The sequence below is a fragment of the Sardina pilchardus genome, chromosome 9, assembly GCF_963854185.1.
Source record: "Sardina pilchardus chromosome 9, fSarPil1.1, whole genome shotgun sequence".
Lineage (NCBI taxonomy): Eukaryota > Metazoa > Chordata > Actinopteri > Clupeiformes > Clupeidae > Sardina > Sardina pilchardus.
The window spans coordinates 7933599-7953230 of NC_085002.1; the positions used below are offsets into that span (position 1 = coordinate 7933599).

At 44.0% G+C, this 19632-nt stretch overlaps 2 protein-coding genes across 5 annotated transcripts; both read left to right on the forward strand.

Moving 5' to 3' along the window:
- Positions 1-318: 318 nt before the first annotated feature.
- On the forward strand, positions 319-10195 carry aldh4a1 (aldehyde dehydrogenase 4 family, member A1). The gene is made up of 15 exons (XM_062545570.1): positions 319-478; positions 1822-1915; positions 2096-2188; positions 2516-2563; positions 3377-3532; positions 4210-4359; positions 4592-4666; positions 4847-5034; positions 5302-5375; positions 5514-5710; positions 6315-6362; positions 6459-6611; positions 7721-7842; positions 8038-8156; positions 8480-10195. Exons 1-15 carry the CDS (start codon positions 438-440, stop codon positions 8590-8592), a joined length of 1671 nt encoding a protein of 556 aa, XP_062401554.1. The 5' UTR covers positions 319-437; the 3' UTR covers positions 8593-10195.
- Positions 10196-12392: 2197 nt separating this feature from the next.
- On the forward strand, positions 12393-19356 carry LOC134092594 (CXXC-type zinc finger protein 1-like). 4 transcript variants are annotated; one of them, XM_062545573.1, is made up of 14 exons: positions 12393-12551; positions 13162-13277; positions 13596-13696; positions 13849-13991; positions 14205-14360; positions 14689-14823; positions 15160-15267; positions 15530-15711; positions 16357-16564; positions 16922-17032; positions 17180-17229; positions 17326-17422; positions 18111-18263; positions 18754-19356. In XM_062545573.1, the coding sequence occupies exons 1-14, from the start codon at positions 12549-12551 to the stop codon at positions 18898-18900; spliced, it is 1710 nt and encodes a 569-aa protein (XP_062401557.1). In that variant the 5' UTR covers positions 12393-12548; the 3' UTR covers positions 18901-19356. The 4 variants fall into 4 exon arrangements, with proteins under 4 accessions (XP_062401557.1, XP_062401558.1, XP_062401559.1 ...); XM_062545574.1 differs by having other exon boundaries at positions 15533-15711; XM_062545575.1 differs by having other exon boundaries at positions 13849-13976.
- Positions 19357-19632: the final 276 nt, after the last annotated feature.

Here is a 19632-nt window from a genome sequence, read left to right on the forward strand (position 1 = left end):
TAATTGGCTGGGGAGGTAGGACTTCTCTTCATCTGAATGGCCACTTACTGACTCGCCTCCTGTACGTTCCACTTTTTACCCGGAGGGGAACGCATTAGAATAATTGTGGCTTGAGTCAAAGCGGTTTTTCAATGGATGTTACACTTTACATTTTATTTTAGTCATGGTGCTTCAGGGTTATTGACATGAATGAATGAATGTATGAAATAATTATCTAGTAAGTACGTTTTGCACGCACTGTCACGTGTGCCCCCTCATTCAACTTTGGTACGTTCTGATCCGTGCGTTCGCCGTAGATGTAGCTATTCTGATATCCCAAGACTGGGGTTGTGTATTTTATCAGCGATTGACAGATAGCTGATAGGTCCACACCGTTAAGTTCATTTCTCATTGAATTTTCATTTCCTCACAGAGATCTCCATCACTCACTTGTCACCATGCTTCGACTGAGATCCGGGCTTTGCCAGTCTTGGAGGGGGTATGTATCCTTCCCAGCTCACATGGGCAAGCACACGACCTTACTAAATGAGGCTACCTTTGACTTAAAGTAGTGACATTTGCTTTCATTAAGGGCCGTTAAGATACAGACGTGGAGTCATTGGAGCTATGTGATTGAGCGCGCGCGGGGCGCATTCCCATATGTGAAATACCGAGCAATTATTTCAAAAAAGAACTTAATGTTGTTACGTAATACTTTTAAGAATCGCGACAGGCGCTAGGCTACGTGAGGAGGAATGTATCCCCACTAACGTTCACTTTTACCTAACATGCAAACAAGCTGTACGTGACAGCTGTCTTAAATCTAAAGATCGTGGTGGGCCGTCTCCAGCAGCGTGGACGTCCCGCTGTTGAACTTCACGGAAGTTACGAGAAACAATGTAGCCTCCTACCCTTTCTTGAGTGTGTTGTTACAGGTGCGTGTGTTTGCACAAGCGAAGTCATGTAGGGTCAATGCTGTCTCCAGCACATGTCTCCAACTTGGATATTTATGAAAACAATTGAGTGTTCATCCTATATTCTTTAGAGGTCAGGTGACAGTATCAGATTTGGGCATGGCATTACAAATCCTGCATGAGCAGTCAGCTAGACTGAACTGGTCGAGAACATAAGGGATAAGTGAATATGGGACACTGACCTTCAGTGTGCTGCAGAAGTTAATATGGAACCGGAGTGGACAGCAGCAGATATCTTTAACTGTAACTTTCCATTAGTCTCTGCAAAACGGAAACCCTTAAGTTTGAGATGCACCTACACCTATCAGCATGTAGAGAACATGGGTTAAAGCCAAAACTCTGGGTTATGTTTAACATGATGTAGGCCTATATTTTGTAACTTGCCTATTTAAGGGTCAATCTCCTTTTTTTGTGTGGCAAACAGCAGGATCAAACCAGTGTAAGGGAGAGTAAGACCAAACCAATCACATTTGACCCTGTAAACTTGTAAAGCGTCCAATTATGCCATAACTGTCTCATGACTGTGTGATAGGCTACTGCACCGTCCCCTCTGGCGTCCTGCCAGGTGTATCTTTTACTGTTTGGACTGGGATAAAGAGACTGGACCGAATCATACTCGACATTACACTTAATGTTTATCCAGTGCTTTGCAGTGGTGTAAATACCACTGGCTACATGCTCCAAGAGGCACGGGCCTGGAAGGCAAGCATGTCTGCTAGCCGGCTAACCTCTGCTAACAGCTGCTAGTGTCAGGTGCATGCACGCTTCTTTTGGGAGAGGTTTACTTGCTGCACCGCGCTGACGGTTAGCCAGAGTCACACAGCCTGTTCCGTCTCAGCTGAGAGTGTTCTGTTCTCTCCCCCCGCAGGTTTAAGACCTTCCCCTGCGCTGCCGTGGAGGTGACGAATGAGCCCATCCTGGGCTTCGAGGCAGGCTCCAAGGAAAGGGCGGAACTGGAGAAGGTACACACACACACACACACACACACACACACACACACACACACACACACACACACACACAGTGCAATACTCCCTTTGGCGTTCATAATGTTCTTTGCAATTATGCACACATCTTTTAAGACTTGTGGGACCATTTAGTCCGCTTGTGTCATGTTAATTGACCTCTGTCTCGTGTGACAGGCCCTTGCCAATCTAAAAGGGAAGACCGAGGAGATCCCTTGTGTGGTTGGAGATGAACATGTGTGGACCAAGGACATCAGATATCAGCTGTCTGTGAGTAGACCGGCAGTCAAAAAATCATAACAGCTGCATGTGGAAGGGAACTTCATCAACCCCCTGCCACCAGCTCCATAACCTCCGACTCTTATCTTATCTTTCTGTGAGGGAAATTGCCTTCTGAGTACTGAACAGTAGCACATAACTACTAAAACATGAGCAGTAGCACATGTGTATTGCAGTGGTCTTTCATTCATATTATAAGCTGTGTGTTATCTTCCTCAGCTTGATAACTTAGGAGCTTCTCTCCCTTGCTTTTGCATGAAGGACACCTGATAGTTTATCTTGTGTACATTGCTAAGATATGTTTTCTTTGTTTGCCAGCCCTTCAACCATTCACATAAAGTGGCCAAGTTCTGCTATGCTGATAAGGTAAGGGGTCAGTCTGTGGTCCAGAGGGTTATTTGAGGAGTATCCTTTCTTCTTGCCAAAAGCAGTGGGCTTACCTACAGCTTCTAACCTTTCAGACACTGACCTCCAATTTATTTGTCAAGGCTAGTCTCATGAAATAAAACTAGACAAAAGGGCAGGTTCCCAGAAAAAACAAACAGCAATAATTTGTCAGAAAAGAATACACAAACTGATACACTGGCAAGTCTGATGAAAAGTCTTGAAACATCACTCATTTGGTGTTAATAACTTTTTCTAAGAGAAGTGTGCCAGTTTTTGTGTTTATTAGTTCATCCAATGTTTTGTCTGAGGTGCAGAGCAAACCTTGAGGACCTCTTGAACAAAGCCATCCTTTTGTCGTCATCACAGAATGTTGTCAACAGTGATGAGAGCTTTTTACAAAATGTAGCTTAAAAGGAGAAATCCGGCAATTTTTCTTATAGGTCTCTGTTTCTCGAGGTGAATACTGTCAGTATGGAAAACAAAAAAAAAACATTTTAGCTCTAGCTGTTGGCTAACTTGAGTCAATTCTTCGTAACCTGAAGAATTGGAGATCAATGGTTTACTTGTGGTTTAGCTCACTACATTTTGCCATCACTGGTCAACAATGCTTTTAGAAAACACATTTTGAACTGATCAGAAGTGACCTCAGAGTCAGTACACCTTTATTTTTCTTCTTTGCCTTTCCAAATATGTTGGTTTATGGTTAATTTAGTGTCTGTGAAATGTTTATTATTTGACCAGATGCCTTTGGAACTGATTTCCCTGACCTTGTATGCTGAATTGTCTATGCAGGCACTCTTGAACAAAGCCATCAATGCGGCGGTGGCGGCGCGTAGAGACTGGGACCTGAAGCCAGTGGCTGACCGTGCACAGATCCTCTTCAAGGCCGCAGATGCCATCAGTGGACCCAGGAGGGCAGAGGTGCTGGCCAAGACCATGATAGGCCAGGTAAAAAGTGTGCCTTGCCCCCTTTAACCTCAGTTTTGTGGATGAGCTTTGTGTAGTAGAGGCAGGACCAGCAAGTTTAATACGAAGTGCAAGTATTGAGTCTTGGTAACATGAACCGGCTACTTTTGGCACAGTGAATCGCCTAATACAACTAAGGGCAGGTCAACATAGGAAAACGTACAACTTCATTTTTTAGGTTCATTGGCTTCAAAGGCTTCCCGTGCCTTTGGACCCTTTGGTTCCATATGACTGTTATTTAATATTTCTTGGGAGGGGGCTACAGGGTGGGCTGTCTTCTCATGGGCCTCCCTAAGCTTAGAGCCCCTTGTGGCCCCTGGGCTAGCACACCTATTTTGGGGCCAGTGTTTGGGAACAACTGGTATTCCAAGAACTTGAGCCTCAGTTCAGGGCAGGGGAGGTGTGGAATCTCATGTGCCTCTCAAACTCTCTGTGTCTCTCACAGCATGGGTCCCATGTTATTCAGGCAGCATGCTGACCTGAAGTAAGCAGAAATATGATAAATTATGTACATTATATATGTAGCCAGGTCCATCAAAAGGACTGATTGCTACCACACTTTTATGCTGTACGTGAGCATGGGTGACAGCAATAAGGTTGTCATGTGTTGCAACATTCAGGAGTCTGAACGCATCTCTGTGCTGGCATTTCTCCTATAGGGTAAAACAGTGGTTCAAGCTGAGATTGATGCTGCTGCAGAACTTATTGACTTCTTCCGCTTCAACGCCAAGCACGCCATCGAGCTACAGTATCAACAGCCTTTGAACACCGATATCAGCACCAACACTATGCTATACCGTGGCCTGGAGGTAAGAGAGCTCCCCCTAGAGGCCGGGAGGGAATGGATCTGTGTGCCAACTGTACATTGAAGTACGCATCATCACTCACTGAAATAATAATAATAACAATTTCAGTGTGGTACCGTAATGTAATATGTGTGTGAGAAAGAGCATGTGCTTTTGCAGACCTGTCTTTGTGCTTTGAAAGCTATGCTAACTGTACTGTGTCTCATGTTGCACTGCCTGTTATGTGTACCTGCAGGGGTTCATTGCCGCTGTCGCCCCCTTTAACTTCACTGCGATTGGTGGAAATCTGGCAGGAACTCCTGCCCTTATGGTGAGTGACGGCCTACAGTGTTGTTGAATTTTAGTTTTGAACCTCCTACAGCGATCATAGGCTTTGAAATCGGTGTGATTTTTGTCCTGGGATGACAGGCAGATAGAGACGGAACTGGACAACAGTGGCACCATCTGTAGCAGTTTGTCATTACTGATTTGTCCCTTGTGTTTTTGCCAGGGTAATGTGGTGCTATGGAAACCCAGCGACACGGCAATGTCAGCCAGCTACGCCGTGTACAAGATCATGCGGGAGTGCGGCCTTCCCCCCAACATCGTCCAGTTCGTGCCTGCTGACGGACCTGTGTTTGGAGACACCATCACTGCCTCCGAGCACCTGGCCGGCATCAACTTCACCGGCAGTGTCCCGTAAGCCTCTGCTTTTTCCTTCAAGCACCCCTGTGTAGCCAGCAGCTAGCTCTGGAATGGGTCTTGCCCTGATCTGGCACGAATATGTTTTTGTGTAAATAAATATGGTTCATTAAAGGGAAAGGATGGATCAGTAGTAGAATAGGGTATGAGAAACTACTAACTGATGTGTGTAACTGTGAGATGAAGCCAGTTATATCAATGTGTGGTATCTTGGGCCTTTGTACGTAAACTAAACCCGCTCTCTGTCTCTTGCTGTTACTTCAGGACCTTCAAGCGCTTGTGGAAGCAGGTGGCCCAGAATCTGGACATCTACAGGAACTTTCCTCGAGTGGGTGGAGGTAAGTGAACATGACCTGGCCTTGCGTCCAAGCCCTGACAAAAACTTTAACCGCACTGTATTGCCCAGTCACTGACCAGCTCACTTATTCTCTAAAGTCCCGCTCAACCCCTAAATGCTGTTTTGTATTCCTCTGCAGAGTGCGGCGGTAAGAACTTCCACTTTGTGCACTCGTCTGCCGACGCCCACAGCGTGGCCATGGGCACGATCCGCTCTGCGTTTGAGTACGGAGGGCAGAAGTGCTCCGCCTGCTCTAGGATGTACGTGTCCGAAAGCCTCTGGCCTCAGATCAAGCAGGAGCTGCTGGACATCCACAAGCAAATGAAAGTGGGAGACGTGAGTATGGAGTGCACCGTCCGCACCCACCTGCTCCACCGGTCACCTCAGAACAGCAACAGCACAGGAGGAGCAATGTGCCAGTTTCTGTGCTCTTATCTGTTCCAGTGGCCTTTTGCTAAGAACCTGCGTTTAAGGATGGGCAGACTTTGTTAGGCCCATTACCAAACGCATCCCATAATAACACACCCATATTTTGTCGTTTGAGAACACCTGTGGTCATCATAGGAGTAGGCCCACTGGTTGAGTAAGAAATACATTAGATCTCAGTAAATGGTCAAAATACTGATGTTAAATTTAGCTCAATTATTATGCACAGAGGAAATGGGGTTGAGAAGGAAGAGATTTTGAATGTTCCTTTCCTATGGGTTGTCCTTCAAGCAACCCATTAACTCTTTTGCTGTTGTTTTAAAATGAAACGGTAGTCTGCACACCTAGGTTAAAAAGCAACATCCTCTGTGGTCATGAAATGATGTAAGAGAATGGATGGACAGTGCTCACTGTCAAACACGGTTTTAAAAGTATTTAGGCAGCAATAACACAACAGTGTACTGGAGTGCCCCCATTTGTCCTCACACTTCTGACATGACATTTTTCCTTGCAGCCAGTTGAGGACTTTTCGACTTTCTTCTCTGCTGTCATCGATGATAAGGTAGGATTATGTTCTACAAGCGAGTAAAGAGAAGTGTTTCTGAAGGCACTATACCACCTCACTGATCTCTGGTATGTGGTTATCTTTCTGTCTCAGTCATTTGCACGCATCAAGAAGTGGCTGGATCATGCAAAGTCCTCTCCTAACCTGAAAGTGATTGCTGGAGGAAACTGTGATGACAGCAAAGGCTACTTTGTGGAACCTACCATCGTTGAGACCAAGGACCCAAAAGATGCCATCATGAGTGAGGTAAAGGAGCATACCATTACATGTATTTGTTTAGAAGACACTAGAGGGACTTGGAGCACAGGGTGTGGATATATTGATTCATCAGTATCTACACCCTGTTGGAATTGAACCCAGAGCAGTAGATCAAACAGAGTGGCGACACTCCCATAGACCTCCATAGGAAAAAATGGCAGCGCTTTTTCCAGGCTAATTCCGCATTATGGGAGTTTTGGAACTATTAATCTCTTAGTCAGTAGTCAATGAGTTAATTGATTACACCCTCCAGCATCCAAAAGAACATCCCACCCTCCTGCGATTCAGCGCAGGTTTTTTGGAACTTTTGATCGTGTGGCGGCGACATCAAAGCGTGTCGCAACTCTCGCTTTCTATGGCTCTGGTTGAACCCATTGCCTGCTTCAACAACTTAAGCTATAGGACAATTGACATGTCAACGTGTAAGGGGTCTTCTCATGACTTTTTAATATCATATACAGTTCTCAGTCTATAGTTTATTCCTGAAATGTATAAAACCTATAACCAGAGAGTAACGTTCCAATTTAACCATAATGGTAATGATCCTGTTTTCACTATGAGTGTAAAATAGGGATTTCATCCCCACAAACTTGATGCGTGATAATTACTATAAAATGAATATATTTTATAGTTAACTTTGTTGATCAAATCAAATGAATCGACCCATGTCCTGTTGCATCTGTGGTGCACAGAGGCGATACACTGGTACATGCAGTGTTCTGTCTTTAGGACCACATATCGCTAGTGCCCAGAGACCGTAAAATGGCTCTGATAACATGCTTGAGAGCTCAGGATTGCCCCCATCAACAGGCTGAGTGCTGGATTTACCTTGTTTGCTCAAGTCAATCCCTTCTCTAAACCATGTTTAACGCATCAACTCTCAAACCGCCTTCCCTGAATACGGCACATTTCACTCAAACCAACATGGCAAGAATTTTACATTCAAAGACTTTTCAGTGAATGCCAAATTCACACCCACTGAATTGTGATGTTAATTCCTGATGTTGGCCATGAGTCGTTCTGATTTCCTCTAATATGAACTTGGGTGTTGAGACCATTTCCTGAACTGTTGTGTTTGTCGGTACTCTGTTCTCCAGGAGATCTTTGGGCCGGTTCTCTCAGTTTACGTGTACCCTGATAAAGACTACAAAAAGGTGCTCAACTTGATTGACACCACATCACCGTATGCACTGACTGGAGCTGTTTTTGCCAAAGAAAAGTAAGTCACCAGTACAACCCTCATCATCTGTAACTGTGCTAGGGGGCGGGGGGTGCTAGCAAACATATAGCATCCTCCTTGTGTGAGTTTTAACCCAAATGGTCACTGTCTGTCACTCTGTGTCTTTTTCTTGATAGATGAGTCAGTGTGTGTGTGTGTGTGTAACTGTGAATATTTATTTATCGTGATTTTCAGGAGTGTTGTAGAAGAAGCAGGCAAAGCTCTGAGGAACGCTGCAGGAAATTACTACGTCAACGATAAATCCACCGGCTCCGTTGTGGCCCAACAGCCATTCGGTGGCGCTAGAGCATCAGGTGAGCTACCTGACAGACTGCTGATACTGATGCAGAAATGGCCATAATGGCATAGTATAGGCTACGAGGCTACATTGTTATGTTTAACTGGAAATCAACCTTTTCAATCTTTCTGTCACATAAGAATCTTCCTAGCACAGTGTCACAAAAGACTAAAATGGATACTCACCTACTAGGAGCTAACATGTTCAAAACAAGCGCATCAATAGACATGACAAAATTTAGATTTACAGATTGCACAGGACTAATGGAAACATTTTATTGTCAGAATATTCTGGTTAGTCTTTTCCCTTGACCCCTGAAGTATTTTCTTTTCTGTCTAGGTACCAATGACAAGCCAGGTGGACCACACTACGTGTTGCGATGGACCTCTCCCCAGGTTGTGAAGGAGACACATGCCCCACTCTCGGAATGGAAGTACCCCTACATGGGTTGAAATGGACCTACCATAAATGCCCGCCAGCCTCTATCCCTTCCTCTCTCTCATGGACCTTTCCCCACAATCACCTTCTCCTCCCTCCCTCCCCTCCCTCCAATCAAGACTAAATAACAAATCCCGAATCCTTCTTTGACCCGAGCTCCATCTTTGTCCCTAATGACCTGTTCAACCAGAAAGTCCATCCAGTGGTCTTAAATCAGAATGCAGAGATGGTCGCTCCCTGGTGCGGCGAATCGAAGCTCTAAACTGTCACTCTGCTGAGATGAGAGACGAGCTCAGCAGCTAATAGCAGAATATCTTTGGGACTTTAGCCTTAACCTCCAGGCCTGTCTTCTGTGTAGGTGACTCCCACCAACAACTCGCCATCTGGGAGAGCTTTAGGTGTAGCATGCTGTAGCTGCTCCTCATATACTGTAGCGTGAAGGAATGGCTCAGTCTTCTGAAGGTCCGGTTCTTTCAAGATGCACTGAAGGTGTTGGTCTACTCTGTGCTCCTCTATCTGGTCTTGTTAGAAGGGATGGCAAATGAAAGTCTGGCATTGATCTAAAGGTGCAGTTTGTAATTTGTTATCAAAGTAACAATTGTCTCTAAACCTTCTGTGGTTTTGCTAATCTGAAGGCAGGACAGTTTCTCAATATTCCCCTGCATTTTTGTATTGTTTTATTTGAATGTGTTTTAGCTATTACATTGTATATACTTATTTGTCATTGTCCTTCATATCATAGGTCTACGCTCATTGATATTTTTTACAACAAAATTGTAAATTTACTGCACCTTAAACTTTCTGCCATGGTACAAGGAAGAAGGTTAGGGATGACAATGTTATATTTTTAATAATATTTCATTGTCTTCTGCTTCAAACATATGCACCCCATGCTATTACATTTTGGTTTGATTCTCAGTATGTGCTAAATTAATAAATTAACTCTTAATTTTGTTACTCAAAACATGGGGAAAAGTCATCTGTATTACCGGTACATGTATTACAGTAAGAATCTGAAATATTGGATAGAAAATGACCAAAGGTTCTACAGATGTCCTGCAGAATATATTCACCCCTGGATGTTGAACAAATTTTCTATATAGTACCCGACACTGAAATGGACCCAAATCTGAGCTGGTAATTCAGCAATGTTCATTATGACCCTGATCTTGTGCAGCTAGTGCAAGCTTATCTCTGTTACATCTAAGGCCGATCTGTTACAGCAGCCAGCCTGATGCTGATGCCGATTCGCTCTGACTTACTTCACACTGGTCTCTTGTATATCAGTCTTCATCCGCTGTATGCCTGAGGTTTGCAACTGTGAAATACACGTTAATAGGCGACATGCAAATAGTTTCTTAACAATTATGTTGACACAGAATGGGAAAAAAATCTGCTACTTGAAATATGCAATTAATGTAATGATGGACAGTCATTCATTTTAGCTAAGTTTAGAAATTAATTATTGATGTTTCTGTTTTTCTCATCCAAGTAATTTTGGAGAATAGTGCCTATCTTGAAATGGTCTCCCTGGACCTTGATCATGTTGTGTTTCTTGAATATCTGACAGAAAATATGTGAATGTATGTGATTAAAATGGGAATTGAATTCACAGAATGGCTGTGTGTCTTCACGCGCGTCAGATTAATAGGGTGCTAAGCAGACTTAATAATGTTTACTGAGGTAAGACCACCAATATCCAGCTTGTTATCCATGTCCTTATTCACATGTGGTTTGGTACACTGAAATATGTGTGTCGTTGATCCTTGGTTGGCTGTTCATTGTGGGTCTCGAGGATCATTGCACTTGTAGACACAACAGGATTTGAATGGGGGGACATTAGGGAATGACAAAGTCCTTGCAGTTTTAGCTCCTCATACAGTTGTACAGTAGCCTGGCTAGCGGCAACCAGACGTTCATTTTCTCGTATTTGAAAAAATGCTCATTGGGCGCCACGGATGTCTATCAAATGCGTCTGCGCATAGCTCATCATGGTCTTGCTTTCTCCCCTGTTCTGTGATTGGTCCCCTATCTCAGGGAAAAAAATAGGGCGGTAGTTTCCAGACTGCCTTAGCAGCGCGAATGAAATCACCATGCAAGGCAGGATGGATAGATAGATAGATAGATAGATACTTTATTGATCCCCAAGGGGAAATTCAAGGTCCCAGCAGCTTAAGACACCACACACAACATACAGTACAATGTAAACAATGTAAACAGGAAAATTAAAAAGCAAATCAACAATCAACATGACTAAAGGAGCAGTAGAATACTATAGATAAGGTATGCATGAATGTACTGAGGATTGGTACTGTGATCCAGTCTGAGGTGTGTGTCAAGTTGGTAGTGCAAATAAGTCCAACAGTGCAACAGTGCAAGATTAAATTCTAGTGACCAGTAATAAATATGTACAGTACAAAATGTAAGCATAGTAATAATAATAAAAGTACTAGTATAAATATATGGACAATTAAAATAAACTTAACATAGTAATAATATAAGAGTTAGACATGAGGGTAGACATGTAAGCCATGCCATGTAAGTGTATAAGAGGGTGGAGGTGCAGATATACTATGCATAGAAGTCCAACTCTCCTTTTCCCTTCAGTGAAGCATTGTACAGTTGGGCCCTGGGTACAAATGACTTTCTCAGTCTGTCTGTTGTGCATGTCATGGAGCGTAGTCTCCAGCTGATCAAGCTCTTCTGCTGTATGATAGTGCTGTAGAGTGGATGACAGTCATTGTCCAGGATGCTGTGTAGCTTGTTCAGGGTCCTTTTGTCTGATACTGAAGTGATGCACTCCAGATCAGCTCCCACAACAGAGCCAGCCTTCCTTACCAGCCTGTCTAGTCGCCCAGCATCCCTCTTCCTAGTGCTTCCTCCCCAGCATGCCACAGCATAGAAGAGGACGCTGGCAACAACAGACTGGTAAAACATCCAGAGGAGCTTGCTGCAGACATTGAAGGAGCGCAGCCTCCTCAGGAAGTACAGCCTGCTCTGCCCTTTCTTGTATATTGCTTCAGTGTTGACTGACCAGTCCAGTTTATCGTCCAGATGTACGCCCAGGATGGGAACAGAATAAAGGGGAAAATATATAGCCTAGCCTGTGTGTGTGTGTGTGCGTGTGCGTGCGTGTGTGCATTCTCACAAGGTGGTATACTTTATAAGGCTTTTTTCGTGTATTGACACACACTTATCTATCCAGCATCATTGTGTGCCACGCCCACTAGTGTTTCACTCATGTCTGGGGTGCATCATATCTCATATGTTATGGGTAACTAATACAGCTAATACTCTGGGCAAGTCTCTGATGGCCTCACAGCAGGTCATCCAACTCAAAGACCACTTCATCACAAATAGGCTGAACCTACAGTATACTGTAGGCTACTACCTGCACTCACACACAACCATAGTAAAAGCACTACATCAGGGTGCTCATCTCTGAAGGCTGCCTGGCAAAAATCGTATTTTGCCACATCTATGTTCATGTGTCAGATACACAACGACCCCATTGTAATTCAGTGCAATATATTGTTAGGCTATAGGCCTATGCTCATATTTTCTAAAAATACCAAGACCCTTTGGCTGCTGCAAGAGACATAAAAAAAAGAAAGAAAAAATAACAAATATTTTTCATCTTTCTTTCTACTTCTGGGTTTCAGTAGGACGATACAATTCTTTGGGATTTCTTTTCAAAGTGTAGGCCTACAAGCATAACTGACCTATATGTAAAGGACATTTTGGTAGACACGATAATCCGAACTTTTATTTTTTAAAAGGGATGTTTAGAGTTTATACTTCCGGTTCCCGAAGCTATTCATTGTTTAGCTAGCTATCAAATGTAGACAAATGTATCGCGCCTTCGATCATATTGTGGACACAGCAAACTGCTTATTGACCAAGCCTTTATATTAGATTAATTTAAGTTCTCGTGGAATATAAATAAGACATCATTATCAATTGAGTAAACATGGTGAGTATACCGATAGTCAACGAGCTCAAATGTGCTAGCAAGCTGACGTTATGCTACATTTCGAAGCTAGCTAAACTCGAACTCGGAGTTTTTCAACATTGATCTGCTAGCGGCTATATTTGACCATAGACTTGTTATGACTATCTGTCGTTAATTATAGTTTCGGGCATTGCTTGGTTCTGAAAACATCAAACTCGAGATGTGTTTTTTGTAACGGTAACGTTCACATTAGGGTTAGATATATGAAACGTCAAACATTACTAACGTTAACGTCATGGATTTTTTTCATGAACAGCTTTCTTTTATCAATATTAACTAAACAAATCTGGTGTCATGGAAGTAACGTTACTCCACTGCTAAAGAAGCTAGCATCTGTGAGAAAAGTGCCCTTTTATATGTTGCAGTATCCCCTAGTTTTATGCTAACGGTGTGTCAGTGTATGTGAGACCGCCTATCCAATTTATCCGTGTACCAGTACCACTCTACATGTGTGCCATGTCAGGTTCCTTTGCAATGTCTATCGCTAGCATTTGTCAGGCATGGTTTAGTATTAGACCATAATCAGTTGTGTTGAGACTTGCTCACCTCCTGCCTTGCTGTAACCCCACAGGACAGTGAGATGTCCGACCTGGAGCAAGGTCCGGGGATGGAGAACAGCAGTATGGAGGGGGAGAATGCACCTGTCTACTGCATCTGTCGAAAGGCGGATATCAACTGCTTCATGATGTAAGCCTGCAATCTCAATTTCAACATGACTAACACTATTTTCACTGTATGTAGTGGAACAGAACGGATCAGAACGGAACTGAACGGATCAGAATGGTTAAACACCATTTGATAATAACAATCATCATCTGATTAATGTTGCAGCCAGTTCGTTTCTTTCAATCATTTTCAAATTATTCTATATTTGTATCTGTGGATTTGAACTAGGCTAATCAATGACCACAATACACCTTGATACAGAAGTGATGATGTCTGACTAGATGTCTGATTTCATATCTTTCCTGAGTAACTGTTTCTCCTGGTGTCCCGTGTCACTAGTGGCTGTGATAACTGTAATGAGTGGTTCCATGGCCACTGCATAAATGTGACGGAGAAGATGGCCAAGGGCATCAGAGAGTGGTACTGTATGCGCTGCAGAGGTGAGGCTTTCTCAAACTATAGGACTCCAATGGATCCAATCACCTTCAGTAATCAATATATCTGTTTTGATGCATGAACACAGCAATAGCAGCATATTTACATCAACTCTCCATACACTTGACATATATTTCTTATGTGTTCTGTATTGAAGACAAGAATCCGTCTCTGGAGATCAAGTTTCGACCGAAGAAGAGCCACGAGGAGAGGGTGGAACAGCCGAGGAAGGAGAAACAGACGAGTCTTCCGGACTTCAAATTGGACAAGCGCAGAGGCTCACGGGTGAGAGATATTCTGGTAAAGACGCCATATACAGCACGTTCACACAGACAGATAGAGGTGTGACAGAGAACACCATACCTATAGAGATTGACATTCCAGAGTGTTATCATTGTGTATATTTGCTACAGAGTGTGTGTGTGTGTGTCTGTGTGCGCGCATGTGTGCGCATGTGTGCGTGTGTGTGTGTGCGTGCGTGCATGCGTGCGTGTGTGTGTTCTGGATCTTCAGGTGAAGCGCTCAGCTCGTATGTGTGGTGAGTGTGAGCCCTGCAAACGCACTGAGGACTGTGCACAGTGTGACTTCTGCAAGGACATGAAGAAGTTTGGAGGACCCAACAAGATCAGGCAGAAGTGTCGTCTGAGGCAGTGTGAAGTCCGCGCGAGGGTGAGTGGTGACTTTGGTGAGCGTAAAGCTTCTGGAACAGACTGTGCTGTGTGAAGAATGAAGAGCAGAAACAATTGACAAGCTACTGTACACTTCAATCTATACACAGCATGTGATAAACAAATGCCCTCTGCGAAGAGAAGGTCGGGTCAGGGAAGGTGAAATGACCCAAGGAAGAAACGGTTACATTTTGGGGGTGATCCGTATCACCGTCTTGATCCAGGAGGCGGTTATGTTTTCGCTTTGCAGAGCACTGCGCTCTGAGTGCTTTTCTAGTTTGTTTATTTTTTAATTTGTTTGTTTGTTCTATGTTTATTGTGTGTATTAGAAAATGCTGCGTGTGAAAGACGAAGAGTTTCTGCGTGAGCGACGGGACAACTCGATGCACAGCCGCTACTCAGACGACTTTGACGATGATGAGATGGAGCTGTACCATCGCTACAAAGCCTCACAGAAGACCCAGGTAACCATGGCAACAAATGATGTACAGTATGCTTCACTTAAACATGTGTGCCAGAGGCTTTAACCCAGTCACCTGTTTAATGCTTTTAAGGATAAATTTCAAATGCTAACAACAATCATATATCTATTTGAGGTTGTTATGGGAGCTTACTTGAGCTTTCCCGTTTTATCTCATTGTGTAGTGATGCACATGGACACATCAACTGCCACTGATTAAATGGCATGATATACTTTAAATACAATGTAGTATGCGCATCGTTACAATGCGTTACACTAGTGTATCTTTACTGGATGTCCACTGTCGCATTTGCTTTACTGGGTCTGTCTCTCATCCCAGCCCTGGCTCAGCGACGATGAGGATGGGCCTGTGTACAGCCAGGTGATGCGCAAGAAGGCTGTCAAGATCAAGCACATCAAAAGGCGAGAGAAGAAGTTTGACAAGAAGGTATCTAGTCTTTTATTTTAGTCTCTCATATCATTCTCACCACCGCTCTCCGTCTGCCTCAACCCTGCTGCACATGCAGGTGCAAACGGTAAGAGACAAGTCTGTGTGCCTGCAATTACTTATCTACTGGTCCTCATTAATGGTTGACGGCATATCCCATAATGATCTGTTCTGTCTCTAACGGGGGAGGATCTCGTTCCAGATGTTATGTGTTTTGTCGTGCTAGCCTGTGTGTTGGTGTTAATGCTCCTTTTGCTCCCAGCAGAAAGAGTCTCGGCGGCACAAGCAGAAACAGAAGCACAAGGACAAGGTGCGGCACAGTGACCGTGGCGACGGGCGGGTCGGGGGCGAGGTGCAGCAGTGCCTGGGGCCCAACTGTGTGAAGCCGTCCCAGCCCGGCTCCAAATACTGCTCCGAGGACTGCGGCATGAAGCTCGCTGCCAAGTAAGGACTGGCACATGGGTTAACTGCATACTGACTGCCCAACACGGAGATCTGCAGCAGATTATCAGGCCTGATAGAGTTCAGGCGTGGTGCCTGAATTCAGGCTTGAGCTCGGCCATGTACAATGTCAAGAAAGGCTATTCTCTATATTGTCTTTGAATGTATTTGATAATTTCAGGCACAGATAATTTCCTGTCTATCAGCCCTGGATTATATGGGTCATTCCATGTCAAATCTGACAGAATCCACAGTTAACCTATTTGATGTTTAGGTCCCCAAATGAAGACCTGTAACATTTATTTGTTAATTTCCAATGTTTCAACTTTTAAGAAAACATTCTTTACTGTCAGATATTATCTTTGAGGCCATCTTTTGGACACTAATATCTTAAGAAAGTATTATTCCTTGCCTGCACTATCTTGAAAGACCAACATTTTCTTTGGATGTTTCTGCAGTAGAGCATTTCAGTATTTTATTAATCCCCTGTGTAACTGCCTGTGATAATTAGGCTACATCATTATTGCTGACTGCTGTTTGTTTTGAACACGTTTGTTTGCTTGTCATCTAGACACATCTTAGTTCCTACCTCAGTGCCTCTAGTTGTTTGTTGATAACAGTTTGTTTGTTTGTTTGTTTGTTGTTCAGCCGCATCTACGAGATCCTGCCCCAGCGCATCCAGCAGTGGCAGCAGAGCCCGTGCATCGCGGAGGAGCTGGGCAAGAAGCAGCTGGAGCGCATCCGGCGCGAGCAGCAGCAGGCCCGCCTCCGCCTGACCGAGATGGAGCGCCGCTTCCACGAGCTGGAGGGCATCGTCGTCAAGGCCAAGCAGCAGACCGTGCACGAGGACCAGGAGGTCAGCTCACACATGCACGCACACACTTAACGCACTCAGACTTGGCCAACGCAGCAGGCCCTGCGTAAGGACCAGAGGGGGTTAACAATCTGGTGGTAAAGAGTGAGGAACATAAATGAAAAACACACTAGTGCTGAATAAGAGGAATCCAAATAGAAGGCCATGCAGTAGGACCAAGAAGTGAAAACAAGAGGTGCTGTCTGATATATATGGACACTGATGAAAAACACAACGATTTATACCAGTGTGTTAAATCTAAATAGCAGATCTTCGAGGGAATGATGAGGTTGTTTGAGGTACAGAATATACAGTATGTGTGTGGTACAGAGATGCTTACCCTACTTCCTTTGCTTCCAGGTGAATGAGGGAGACAGTGAAGACACAGACCTGCAGATATTCTGTGTGTCCTGCAGTCACCCCGTCCACCCCAAGGTGGCGCTGAGGCACATGGAGAGGTGCTATGCCAAGGTAAGCATATGCCAACTATTCTGTTTCTTGAGGGTTTCAAGACTGTGTTCCCACCAAAAACTGATGGAACATGTGTTGGACTTTTAAAATGTCGCTTTCGCATCAATGGAGTTTGTGTTGACTTTCCTCTGTTATTTCTCTCTGCAGTATGAAAGTCAGACGTCATTTGGGTCCATCTTTCCCACGCGGATTGAGGGGTAAGAGGCATTGTTATTGGTAATAAATGCTGAAAAGAGAAAGGTATGTTTTACCCCCTTCATCCTTGTTAATGTGTGTTTTACATCTGTCTCCAGGGCAACACGACTCTTTTGTGACGTGTATAATCCTCAGAGCAAAACGTACTGCAAGAGGCTGCAGGTCCTCTGTCCAGAACATTCCAGAGATCCAAAGGTTAGTAGTAAAGCCTGCAGTCAATCTCACGTGAACCAGGCTGCTTCCTTTAGGAAGGGTGACTTTTCTTCAATTCTTCTAATTCTAGTGCCAAACATAGTCTGTCACATTCAGCCAATATTTCTTCACAATGGTGTGTGAACTGATTGGCTTTTGGCCAGAGTATACCACAAAACTCAGGTGCACGTAGGGGAGTTGTCGCGGATCAACAACCAAGCCTATCTAAAATGACACAATAGGATGTGAGATACAGTATGACAAAAATACAAACAATTGGCTGTTGGCTGTCACAAATGTATCTGGGATCCATAAAGGCCCTCCTTAACGATGAGCTGCCATTAGCCTGTATGCGCATTCTAAGAACCATAGCATCAAGATCATCAAATAACCACCCTTCATGAGCAACATCACCACAAACAGAGCAGCCTTTGTGAGCGTTTCACTTGTTTCATTGTTGCTTTGTCCTCATAATCAATTACATATATATAAGAATAAACAATTGAGCTACAAGCTCATCCACACATACCTCACAGCACCCTGAGATATGCAGCATGTACTTACTTACAGCACATTGTATACAATGCATGACATGCATACATTCATTGAATAATATTACTTGAAAATATGAAGTATTTGCTGAGTGGAGTGAAATGTATTGATATGTGTTTGTATATGTGTTTGCGTGCAGGTGGCGGCAGATGAAGTGTGCGGTTGTCCGCTGGTGCGTAACGTGTTTGAGCCGACGGGCGAGTACTGTCGTGTGCCCAAACGCAAGTGCAACAAACACTACTGTTGGGAGAAGCTGCGGAGGGCAGAGGTGGACCTGGAGAGAGTCCGAGTGGTCAGTTCAAAAGCCTTCTGTGTCACTTTACCCGTGCAGTGTCTTACTCTGTTTAGCACTCTCTAGCTTTGTACAGGCATTCAGTTACTCTGTGGATCCATTTCCTGGCTTATCACTCTACTGTAAAACTTTACAGTAATATTCAGGGTCTCTGTTTATCTAACTATTAAATTAACTTTGTTATGAAGATGTTAAGTTGATAGGGAAATTAGTTTTGGTGGTGGCAAGGTCATTTTAGTGGAAGACAGTGTAATGGCATTATGTACTGTACTGTAGGTACACTTCAGCCATGGTACGTTATCACTGATTTGTTCAATTGGTGAACGTGTGAATGAACAGGTCTCTCCTCTCCTCTCCTCTCCTCTCCTCTCCTCTCCTCTCCTCTCCTCTCCTCTCCTCTCCTCTCCTCTCCTCTCCTCTCCTCTCCTCTCCTCTCCTCTCCTCCCCTCCCCTCCCCCCTCCCCTCCTCTCCTCTCCTCTCCTCTCGCAGTGGTACAAACTGGACGAGCTGTTTGAGCAGGAGCGGAACGTGCGGACGGCCATGACGAACCGGGCGGGCCTCCTGGCACTTATGCTGCATCAGACCATCCAGCACGACCCTCTTACCACTGATCTCCGGAGCAACAAGGACAGATAACCTTTGACCTCACGTGTTACATTCTTAAGCCCTTGGACACAAATCCCAAACCCTGACTTGTAAGTTGGGGTATCAGGCTCACCTTTTGTATTGTGTGTCAGTGGAACGGACCTAAGATTCACATAGAAGATTTACTGCTTTGTTGTCTTTACATAAAGTTATTTGTTGCTTTTCTTTACTCCCTTGTGTCTTTTTGGCGGCCAAAAATAGAAAATGTCCTTATTTGTCTAGCCTCCATTGAGCATAAAGGTAGATTTATGTGTTACCAGTTTTCCAAACTGAACATTTTGACCAAAATTAAGCTGCCTGTTTTAGTACATTATTATATGATTTTGAGCTAGTGGTTATCTCAAAGCTTTCACCCTTGAACTCAGATAAAGAAAATATATGTATATAAGATATAGCAAATATCTATTTGTGTTACACCTGTATAACATGCCATACATGTCATTCAAATATATGTCAGAGTCATACTTTACATAACCTTGATATGGAAAGCTTTTCCAGCTGTGCGTAAATAATTTGTCCTGTTTCCAATCTAACTCTCCACACAAGTCATAATACATTTCCCACCCTTAACAACAGCTTTGCACATCATTGTTAAAAGCAGGCGTTGGCCGGTTTCGAACCGGTTGTCATTTTGCGTTTTTTCCCCCCTTGAGCTGTTGTGTAGGTCTCCCCAAGTTTCGATTCCACTTTAAACGGTGCATGTTTTTGCCACTAGATGGCAGT